The 11,990-nt window shown below is 43.1% G+C and overlaps 1 protein-coding gene across 5 annotated transcripts in view; it reads left to right on the forward strand.

Annotated features, from left to right (window-relative positions):
• The window catches only part of ASB18 (ankyrin repeat and SOCS box containing 18), a 60,283-nt gene extending 48,716 nt beyond the window's left edge, over window positions 1-11,567 (forward strand). For 2 of the 5 annotated variants that reach the window (XM_036901066.2, XM_036901065.2), the window contains 2 exons: window positions 4,914-5,115; window positions 5,795-11,567. In XM_036901066.2, the coding sequence (XP_036756961.2) occupies window positions 4,914-5,115; window positions 5,795-6,153 (561 nt within the window). In that variant the 3' untranslated portion in view covers window positions 6,154-11,567. The other 3 variants (XM_036901071.2, XM_036901067.2, XM_057503395.1) reach the window with 2 other exon arrangements.
• Window positions 11,568-11,990: the final 423 nt, after the last annotated feature.

An 11,990-nucleotide genomic window follows, 5' to 3' on the forward strand; every position in this document is an offset into this window, starting at 1 on the left:
TCCTCAGACTCCTACTCCACAGCCAGGTCTTGGCTTGAATGTCACCCTCTAGAATTTTCCCCTGACAACTCACCACTCATTGTAAATCCAGGTCTGAGTTAGGTGCCATCTCAGCACCTTATGATTCCCCCACCACTGGACTGTGGCACCTGTTTATTATTACTGCTTCTAGTAGTAGTGATAGTATCTGGGACTGTACCGTTTGGGGCTCTAAAATTCTGTTCAGGCAGAGTCCGCCTCTGTGTCACCCAAGCATAACAAGCCCCGGCTTCTTGGAGGAGCCCAACACATCCTGTGGGATGAACGGCTTAGCAGACAAGTGGTGAACATGCACCCCAGGTAAGATAGAGACAACTTAACTCATTATAAGGCAGGCTGTAAAACTAAGTGCAAACACCAAAAATTATTTCCGAAGGAGATGTATACCATAAAATATGATCTTGTAATAATCATCATCTGGAACCAAAATTCCAGAGGTTAGTTAAGGAAGAAGACTGGTTGAGAGAGAGATGTGAGAGAAGGGATAATGGCGCATGCAGGGCACTAAAGAGGCTATTTGGATGTTTAGAGAAACATAGTTTAATATTTGTTATTTTGAAGGTAACCACTTACAGAATTTTAAATAATATACATACTTCCAAAATATGAAAGATAAACACCAAAAAAGACAAACCTATACAACAGAAATCAGACAAAAAAGGAAACGAGGCATAAAAAAATCATAAAGAATAAAACAAGGTAGAAGACCAAATAGATTATTCATAATAATAAATATAAATTTCTTAAACTTCCCTATTACCAATACAGAGACTCTCAAATGCTTTAAAACACGTGAATTAAAAGGTTAAAATTAAAGTATTGGCAGAGGTAATTGTAACAAAAACAAGCTAAGAATAAAATGATGTATTGCTATCAATAGGCAACATAGACAAATTCCAGGGAAATACATATACTCAGGGGAAGGAAAGATTCATTTGACAGCAGTAAAGAAGTGAAGAGATAATGATCAGGAACCTAAGATTATGTTAAATGGAGAGACTGACTGAAAACTAATTCTGGGTGATTTTTAATTCATATCCCAGTCTTTTACAGACCAAGTTGTCAAAAAAAAAATACATGTTTAAAAGCTTCAAATCATAAATATGACAAGTACATGTTGAATTTTGAACCCTGCAGACTATAACTTCTAGTACTGCAAAAGCAGATGTTGTTTAAAGCCTTACAACTATACACCAGAAAATTAATAGCAAAGAATAATTTTTTTAAGTAACATCTTGGAAATTTCATAGTTCACTACCAAAGAAGTTCATCAATAATTATTGAAGGCAGACTACCTAAGAAAGATAGTGGGAACCCTATGCCTCAAAACTTATGGCTGTGACCATACCTACACCCAAAAGAAAACCCATACCATTTTAAAACTTGCTTTTATTACGACTCAAGGAAAAAAAAGTTACTAAACTGAGCAGTTGATGCAAAGAGTCAGAGAGAGAGAGAGAGGAACTAATGATAAAAGCAAAAATTAAGGGATCAGAATATTTTTAAAAGATCTGACCAATAACAGCTGGTTGAAAAAAACCAATTAGACAAAATTGCAACAAGACTAAATAAGGAAAGATATTGAAAATACAATTCCAGTGAATTTCAATTGAAAAGAGGTGTGCCTATTCCTGGATTCGGTGCAGATGACTCCCACCCTGGCTTTCCTCTCCACCTACGTGGACACGTCTGCAAGGCTTCTGGCCCTCTGCCTTCCTGGGTGCCCCCAGGGCAGCCTCCTAGCAACCGGCAGGAGGGGACGGAGAGCGAGGTCAGAGGAGGAATCCGTGTGGCCCCCCCTCTGTTTCGGGCTGGCTTGTGTTCCCAACCAAGGATCCCTGCTCCCAGTAGACAGCCCGCCGGACTGGCTATCCTATGGCCCAGAGGCGGACATAGCAGTGCTGCCAGCCCCACATTAGTGCCCAGTGCCTGCCAGTTCCCCTGTGCGCACACCTGGCTGAATAGCGCCTGTACCAACAAACCCAGAGTAATCCTGTCAGAGGGGCCATCTATTTCCTACTGGAGCCCTGACTGATATACACAATACCAAAATTCTTTAAAATAAAGATTGTTTCCCAGGAAAATAAAGATTAACAAAAATTAACAAAATTGATTCAAGAAGAAATCAAAACAAAAGATAGTGAGAACCATGAAAGAAATTGAAAACATCAAATTATTGCCTACAACCAAAGGCCAGGCTTAGACAATGTCCAGTGCAAGATCAATCATTAATAATTATCTACTTTTTAAAACCTTCCATAGTGTTAATAAAGTAGAGATTTTCTTAGTTTACTAAGTTGGCATAAAATGATAGTAACACCTGACAAAATTATCTCAAAAACTAAAACCATAAACCACATTTAGTTATTGAAAAAGATGGAGAAATCTTAGCAAACAGAATCTGGCATTATACTTGGAAAAATAGGCAAATAGTCTGTTTTATGAAGACAAAAGTGGGTCAATATTGGAAAATGTTTTTACATCAACTAGGTTAGAAAAAGGTAAAAAATATAAAATTAAACATTAAAATTTGTAATGACCTAAGAATAGAAAGATACTTCCTTAGAACAGAATTGCTATCTGAAATTAATATCCAAGAACATATTTCTGATGAAACATTTGAGACAAACTTATTAAAATTAGGAGTAAGATGCCTACTATCAATATTGTTATTTAACATTGAACTTAAAAGCTCACCCAATATAATAAGAAAATAAATAAGAAATGTTAATACTGAAGAGAAATACCATTATTTGAAAACATGACTGTCTATGTGAAAAAAAACCTGAATAAATATACTTACAAACCAATGAAAAAAATGAACATACTATAGGAAAAATGAGCAAAAACATAATTTAGCAATTCACAAAAGACAAATGGTCAACGAAAACAAAAGAAAATATTCTATATCGTACCTATCACATTTAAATAATTAATGAGATGGTTTGGATAGGGAAAAAGAGGGACTTGCATACTCAGTTCTTCAAAAAGTGTACCAACTTACATATCACAATTTGTATATTTTAAAAGTTTTAAAAAGTACATACTCTTTGACCCTACATTTCTATTTCTTGGAATTCAATGTAGGAAGGGGATAGAATTATCTTATTATCTAAATAAAAATGGTTGGGAGCAGAAAGAGATAGAATTATGTTCAAGGATGTTCATCATTTATAGTATCAAGTTGCAATAGTTAATTCATTGGATACATTATGATATATTCATAAAATAATATATGGCCACCAAATGCTCATTTATAATTCAGAATTGTTCACAATCTATTCTGAGTGGACATAAATCAAGTTTCAACATAATATGCAAAGTTTTAGCCCCTTTTGTTATACATATCAGTTTTTGTTTAAATGCATAAAATAGTATATACAAAATGTTAATAGTGGTTATCTCTGCACAAAGAAATGCAAATTTTTTATTTCATTTTTCTGTATTTCTTAAGGGGATTTTTATCTCTGAAAGAAACTGGGGAAATTGTAAATGGAGCAACCTAATTAAACACCTTCCTCTATGGGACTCTGTCCAGGCAGCCCCCGTGAGCGCAGCGCAGGCCGAGCACAGCTCTCAGCTCCGACTGTGGTCTGCTATAGATACGTGGTGCCTGGTTTTAGCAAAATTGCTTACCCTCAATTTTCTCAACCAAGAAATAAGAACAATTTTACAATGCTTAGTAATTCTTCAACCTCAAAAACAGAGAACTATGAAGTTGCTCTTCTCCTCCCCAAAATCAAACCTGAATTTGATCAAGTTTCCAAATCCAACTACTAATTTACAAAAAGCAGAGGAGAATGGCACGTTCCAAAACCCTACAGGGATACCATTAGCGAAATCCCCGCTCTGAGAGACTAGACTCTACAGGACCAATAACCCCCTTTCTTCAACAATAAATCACAAGAAACAGAAAAAGGGAGATTTAACAATATATCACCTCAACTGGTCTCACCCTTGGCCTTATTTGGATTCTTATACAAACAACTATTTTTCTAATAATGGCATTTAAGAGAAATTTGTGAAGTTAGACACTGACTGTATATTAGATGATATATAATGACCATAGTTCATTTCCCAGATGTGGTAATAATACTATCTTTATATTTCTTTTAAAGGGTCTACTGAAATATTTACAGATAAAACGATAGGACCCATTGAATTTGCTTTAAAATAACGTTAGGGGGAGGTGTTGGGGTGCAGACCGGGCAGGACTGGCCGTGGGGTATTGGTAAGGACACGATCTTTTCTCATATTGGTCAGTCTACTTGGGTGTACATTCAAATTTCTCCATAACAAAAAAGTTTATTGTTAGAAAGCAAGTAGTGTTCCTACCTTTATGATAAAGCTGATAGATCTGAATCATAAAATTTGCAAATAAGAAAACAGGAACCCTTGGCTGGTGGGGACTGTGAAAATAAAATGGAAGGGCCAAGTGGAGGAAAATCTAGCAGCAAAGCAATTCTTCTCAATTTCCTGTCACATTAGAAAACTGAGATAAGTTGCTGGGAACATCATCCCGGCCAACCTTCCTCCCAGCAGAACCTCAGTCCCAGTCTCTGCCCAGCTCTCTGGGGGCCAAGGGAGCCTGCCAGCACCCACACGCCCCTCTGGGCCTGGAAGGATAAGCACTTCCAGCCTGTTTGTGATGCTGCGCCAGGCCCCTTGCGGGGAGCTGCTTTGGCTGGTCTGAGAAGCAACACCTGTGACCCAATTGCCCTGCTAGTGTGACTTCTGTCACTCCGTGTGTGACTGAGGCACAGTGAGGTCACCCAGCCAGGAGGGGGCAGAAGTGAGATCCATGCTCCAGCCCTGTCCCCACTTGGACCCAAACCCAGGTGACATACACGTCGTCTCCCACCCCTTCCCTGCAGGTGCTGAAGGCCTGCGCGCCGGCGCCCGCGGTCATTGAGGTCCTCTCGAACTGCTACCCTCAGCTCCAAGTGGCAGAGTCCTGGAAGGCCGTGATTCCCGAAGAAGTATTTCAGGTAGGGGAGCTGCCCTTTCTTCCCCTTGAGTGCAGAATTGTCATCTGTGTCTGCTTAGCCGTGTGTGGAGTGCTGCACTCACACCCAGGCAAGTGCATAATGACGGACGGAAACGGGGGGTGTATCTCAGTGCTTCTCTTTTCCTTCTGGAGGTTCAGTAATCACTCAGCCAAGAGCCTGTCATCATAGCTGGGGCGCAAAGAGCAGAAAACAGACCCATGCTGGCTCAAGGAGTGTCAGGGCCTAAGTACCCATGCCCAGGGAAGGTGGGCACTCGTGGGCATCCGCAAGCTCTGGCCCCTGTGTGGCAGCTTCATCTTCTGATGACTCAACATGCAACCGAGACAGCTCTGGGCGTACACCTGTCCCCAACAGAGGCCATGGTGGCTACGATTAAGAGTGAGGGCATTTGTGTCCCAGAAGCCTCTAGAAGATTTCCCCTCATGTCACAGACCGCAGTCCTGTGCCCAATACTGAACAGCAAATGTGCTGTGCAAAGGGGGCACAGCAGGGCATAATCTGGGGAGATTACTTGTATTATCTGAAATCCCCCAAACAGACATCCCTCGACTCCACAGAACTGCACTTTGGAAAAGAGTGCAAACCCTCTGGGTGGAGGATGCACACTGCTTCTCCCTTTAAAGTAGTTACCGGGTGTCAGTGAGCTGTGGACAGGATGGACTGCATGCCGTGGGGTGTCAGGTGAGGAAGAGATTGCTTGTCGGTTCTCTGTGCACGGATTGACGCTCCACCTGCCTTCCTTCCAGAAGCACCAGCCTTTCTACCAGTCCTTCTTTGCCTTGGCCTGCACCCCACGCTGTCTGCAGCATCTTTGCCGCTCCGCCATTCGGAAATCATTTGGCAAGGAGTGCTTCGACCTCATACCCCTGTTACCCTTGCCCAAGTCCCTGCAACATTATCTCCTTTTGGAGCCAGAGGGGGTTTTGCACTGAAAACCAGAGTGTTTGGACTAAGGGTCTGGCTCTCACCTTCTCCCTCCCGGGGAGGCGGCATGTGGAGGAGAGCTCCTGGACGAGGGGGTAGCAGACCAGCACCAGACCTCCCGTCCCCGCCGGCCTGGCGGACGCACCACGCACAGGTTCACCTCAGAATGGAGTTGGTATAAAAGCCCTCTTTGCCTCTCAGGGTTGCTTACAACATTCAAAATTGTGAATATCTTGCTTAGTATAGCAGAAAGGACCTTGCAGAAGGTGAATAAATGGTATACATATTTTTCCAAGGTTTGTCTCCTTCCTACAATGACTTGGCATCCATTCTACCCAGCCTTCGGACCTTTGCCTCGTGTGAAACGTCCCATTCCTTCTGGAAAGGCCCTGTCCCCAGCACATGACCAGTGTATCTACTGAGAGAAGACACCTGCTTCCATGACAAGGGTGCCTTCCCAGGTGCCCATGGCTGCCTCCCGGCACGTTGCAGCCCAGAGCCCCATAGGTGGATAATGGAGGGGTGGTGTGCCAGAAGTTTTGATTCTGTGTGAGTCTTCTTACACCCTCACCAAACCCCAAATGATTCATCTCCAGTGAACGTCCAGGAATAGACTCGGGGTAATGAAGGTTGCCATCACCCAGCCTGAGTATCACCTAACAGAGCTGTTCTAAGGGTCCAGGATTGCGTTAACCATGTCTTCTATATTCTGGTACTTTGACATTTGGGGCCCTGCTGGCCATGGAGGGACTGCCCTCCCCAGATTAGTCAGCTCCTAGAGGGAGTAACAACCTGCCCCTACCCATGCTTTTCTGATGTAAACCAGAAAAGCAGCCAGTCCAGCGGTCACACCCCAACCACCTCCTTCATTAAGCTCCCACTCTGGGCCACTCTCCACCTGTCCTGATCACCCCCGGGCCAGGTGCCAGACAGGCCCAGACAGCCATTATATCCCAGAGCCTGCTGCAGTTATTCAAACTAGCGAGTCCTAAACCTGTCTGTCCTGCCTCTATCCTGTCTGTCCATCCCTTCCACGGAAACCACAATGAAGACTCTTACGCACCTCCCCTCCCTCTACCTCCTGACCACCCCTGGTGCTTCCCCACATGGCCCCATGGCATGGCGTGCCCCTTCTCTTCAAAATGGTGAGTGATAAACTGTGTTTTCAGTGGCAATCATCTCCTGATCAGTTGGCCGTACTAGACCTCAGATTTTCTAAAACTCCATATTTTTAAAACAAAGATTCTTTATGGTTATCCTCTGAGCACACCAATGGCTCTGTTTTTCCCACTTGAGCCACTGCATGGTGCTGCAGGGATGAGCCTTTAAAGAGTGAGGCACACCTTCCCATTGCTGCAGTACGGAAGAGGGGTTCACGTCCCAGAAAACAACTAGAGTGCAAGGTAGGACGTTGTGTGCACCAGTGAGGAACCCCACTGTGGAGGTGAAACTGGGCCAGGCAGGGCCCACCCCGTGAGAGGGGCATCATGAAAGGGCAGCCAGGCTGATCAGATTCCCACACCGGGGTTCTGCCAGAGGAGTGATAGGACAGCACCCCAGCACCTGCAGATGACCCTGCCACATCCCACCCTTTCCTAGACAACTCACCTGACCTAGAAAAAGGCTATAAAAACATGGCCTCGAGAACCCCGCACCCACAGCCCAGGCAGATGGCTCTCCCCAGTCCCTTCCTCAGGAGACATCCGGAAGTCCTCACTGTATCAGAAGGGAAACTTGAATGGAGGCAGCAGTGCAGGAAAGTTCAGGGCACCTGGGAGAAATGGAGATTTGTCCTCCTGGAGGGGACAGTCCAGTTACTTTGGCAAGAGGAAGGAGGCAGGGGTGGAGGGATGGGGGGCATATCAGGAGGGCCTTGGCTTCTGGACCAAAAATTCTGAACCTCACTGGACAGGCTGTGAAGGTCCTCAGGGCAGCTGAGCTGCTATAGTCACAGTGGGGCTCCAGGGAGATTGCTTTGTCCTGGAAAGGGACGCAGGGCACTGCAGGACAAGTGGGAGCCTCTGGGAGCACCCTAGAGACAGGGCTTCAGAGCCTGGCTGTCCCACTGAGCAAGAACTTAACCAAAATTTGCTCTGTGGGAATATGAATGTATCTGCACCTGTCACAGGGTTGGGAGTCAGCGAATTAATGGACGTAAGGTAAGGCGTTTGCAATGCTAAAGGGACCTTGAAATGCAGATTCTGACCTTGGAGGTCTGCGGGGAGGCCCCGTTCCTGTGGGTCTGTGAACTTGAATGTTTCTAACAGGCTTGTATTTTGTCCCACCAAGAACAGAGACTGCAGAGCCCCAGGCCCAGAGAATAAGTGATTCCTTCTATTATGATTGTTTTATTATTATTAGAAGAAGATAGCCTAACATTGGGATAAAGTCTGTAGAAAGTAGAAAAGCAAAGTCACGTCACATATCAGAACAAGTAAGAGGGGCGAGAACGGCAAGAAGCACAGCCACTGGGGGCCCCCTGTCCTCACTGCACTTTGCAAATTAGAATCTGAGTGAAGATGCTGGCTTTACAGACGGCGTCCTACAGCCACCTCTCTCCCTCCCAACCCCACTTAGAAAACAGTTTTGTTGTGTTTCTGAAATGTATTTAATTTTAAGTATGTTTTGAGGTACTGAAACAAAGCAGAACTCTTAAAACATATTGAGTTTCTATTTCTAAAATTCTGATGAATGTTGACCAATTCTAGGTTTCCCAACACATGTTTTTCCCCAAATTACAGGTTAAAAAAGACAACAGGATTCTCACATTGAGCTCCAGACATCTCCCCATTGTTACCTGAAATGCCACCATTGTGGAGGAATTCTTTCTTTTGCATTACTTTCACCCCCAGAAATCTTCGGTTAAAATTCGGATCTGCTAAAAATCAGATTCTGTTAAAAGTCAGCTCCCAGGAAGCGCTGATCCCTTAAAGTTCCTTAGGGTTACACCATTCCTCGTCAGGTCCATCATTGTTTCTCTTTTATCCAATCCTGACTGAGCCTGCTGGGGGCAGGGCCAGTGCTTCGGGCTGAGGACTGGTCACCAGCAAGGTAGGGTGCCCGGAAGCTCACAGCCAGAAAGCCACCTTGTCAGCAAGGCTGCTGGACAGGTCTGGGCACCCTGGGGGAAGAGGGGAGAGGAGGGGCTCCATTCTCAGCAACCCTCTGTCTGGTTTCGCATCTGTGTCAAATGAGGGCTGCCGACTCCCGGGGCAGACAGCAGTCTGGGCACTTTATGGCCTCCTTGTCCATCACTCTCACCACTGTGCCTTACACACAGTCACGTGACATCCATGACAAGCACCCCGCCCCACCCCACCAGCCAATACCGACACCACCAGTCCCTCACTCTGGGTCAGTACATGGTAAAGAACTGAACCCCCTAAGATGAAAGGAGTCTTTACCCTGCCCCCATGACATCGCAGCTGCACAAGAATAAGTAACAGATAAACTGGCACTAGAAATTAGTTGTGAGTTACCTGGGCTCTAGTGGCTGTCCAGTGGTGCTGAATAATGTTGCTGACTTATGGTCATGTCTGTGAGCAGCAAAACTGCTTGGTGGTGGTGTCTGGGCTCTCCTAACCATCAAATGAGATGGAGGTCATTCATAGCTTTTCAGAATGTGATTACAGATAGCAATTTGCTTTATTAACCAAAAAGTAGTATCAGAAAATTTGTTGTTTTGATGACTGTGTCTAGCTATGCTCTATGCTACATGTATCAGAAAGTTCTGAAATTAAGGGGACTTGCATAATTCCACATAGATAAGAATGAGAAGGAGGAGGAGGAGAAGAGAGGAGAGGTGAGTGGGGAAGGGAAGGAAGGGGGGGAGAGGCAGAGAAGTAAGTTAGCTGAGATAAATATCCAAGAAGACATTCTGCTTTGAAGCTAGAAGTTTCCTGGTTGACTTCTTTTCCAGTGAATAAAATATATTCTGGTTATTTCTTTTATCAAATGGTCTAAAGAAATGTTTTCCATTCTTGTATGGTTGATATTAGACCATCATTACTTTTCTCTTTGAATGATTGCATAAACTCAATTCTATAAAACTAAATTGTTTTCTTTAATTTCAATTTCAATTTTTAATGATGCATTCACATAGTTGAAAATTCAGAAGGCCTCAAAAGAGTAAAATGCTGTTTCTACTAAAAAAAAAAAAGGAATATTTTCTCTCCAATTTTTCTTGACTATCTTTGACTATACCGCTTGTCACCTAACCAAAAGAATTTTTCAAAAATATACAAGGGAGGTTTTCCACCCACAACGGGCCTGAGGTGGTTCTCCTCCCTCCACCCTGACTGTACCCTGGGCATGATGCAATGTCCATAGCACAGCAGGATGGCCAGACAGGACCCACAGTCCTCGGGCGCTCAGTACGTGGACATGGGACCATGTGACTTTATTGTGTTTAAAATTCTGAACAGAGCATTGAGCCTCTCTTTTTAGCATATTTGTGTACATTTAACTTTTAAGTTGCACGATAGCCATTAATTCAGCATGTTTTGAAGAAAATCAAAACCACAGACTCTTGAAGAAGCAGTTTGCTAATCCCAGTAACTGTAGATAATCATTACATTTCCAATCTCCAGAATAACCCTTTAAACACACGTTGACGGGGCAGGCTGTTGAACTTTTTCGAAGAACACTTAACCCTCTACAAAAATTGTGTAAAATACGGGCTTGGAGAATGAGCTGGTCTGCTCCAGTGACCGGTCCTGATATGGGGCGTCTATAATGGAGCTTAATCACTGCAACTGTGGTTGATATTAGCTTTCCAAGTGCTTTTCATGTCTTAAGGGCTGCCCAAGGACCAAGTGATAAAGCAGGAATATTGCATTGTTCATTCCATTATTTCAGGAATAAATTATTCTTTAGTCAAATTTTCTATGTGCACTCGAGATATTCAGAAGCCCTAAAGATTCAACTATTATCAATACTGTTTCTTATTTTTGGACTTTAGTATACTTTTCAAACTCCCAGGTGTGTCTTGAAATTGTCAAAATCTTTCTATTTTAAAATAAAAATGAAGGTTATTAAATTGCTAAAATAAGCCTGAGGTTAAATTTCTAGAGCCTAGTGGAGGATTGAAGTATTGAAAATCATTTTCATAGAGTCCTGCAGGTGGCGCCATAAGCAAGCGGTCTTACCCTCGTCTGCTGAGCCGTGCTCCCCACAAAGAGAAAACAAGATTTTAGCTCACATGATAAAGTACAGAAGAACTATAGAATAGTGATGCATCGTATAGAATTGTGCTGCTATAATTAAAAAATCAGTAATTAAAATATTGATTATGGAATTGTCTACTGCCTTTGTATTAAATATGTGTGCTTTATAGGAAATGGGTTTATAAATAAATATAATTTTAAGTTGACTCTTTTATGATGCCGTAATGACAGCCCGATCCTCATTTGTGTGTTAAGCGTGTTCTTTAACAAAATTATACATTCACCATTGCAATGTAACTAGCCGAGTTTCCAGCCTTCATCTAATCTTCCAGAATGGTATTTCTGCAGTCCTAACATTCTGCTTAATCACTCCAATAAAAAGAGTAGATTTCTTTGTAATGCAATTTGTAAGCAATAAACATGATTGAGAATGCCGTATTTGCTGTCGACTATGTTTAATGCAGGATTTTAATTCGGTGTGTAATTATTCATTTGGTAGGCACTTTTTCCATTCACATTTCTTTGCCCTGCTCTGAAGAAAGTTGGAAAGTTTGGGAAACATTGGGGAAACAGGGTTTCCATGTTCTTGATGCAAACCGGAGTCTGATGCAGATATTACGAAAAAAGAACATTTCTTTAAATCTACTAAAGACAGGGGGTCACATTAACTCGGGATACAGACACATAAAAATGTGATTATGGGTTCTAAACAGAACGCAGTAGGCTCCTAGTTAACACAATGAGATTTCTAGGAAGTGATGCATAAATTCTTCAAAAATGACACATTTCTCACGTTTCATTCCAATTAAATTACTGAGGCAGCTAACAGTGATGGGCACAAAGTACGGGGGTA

This window comes from Manis pentadactyla, chromosome 6, assembly GCF_030020395.1.
Source record: "Manis pentadactyla isolate mManPen7 chromosome 6, mManPen7.hap1, whole genome shotgun sequence".
Classification (NCBI taxonomy): Eukaryota; Metazoa; Chordata; class Mammalia; order Pholidota; family Manidae; genus Manis; species Manis pentadactyla.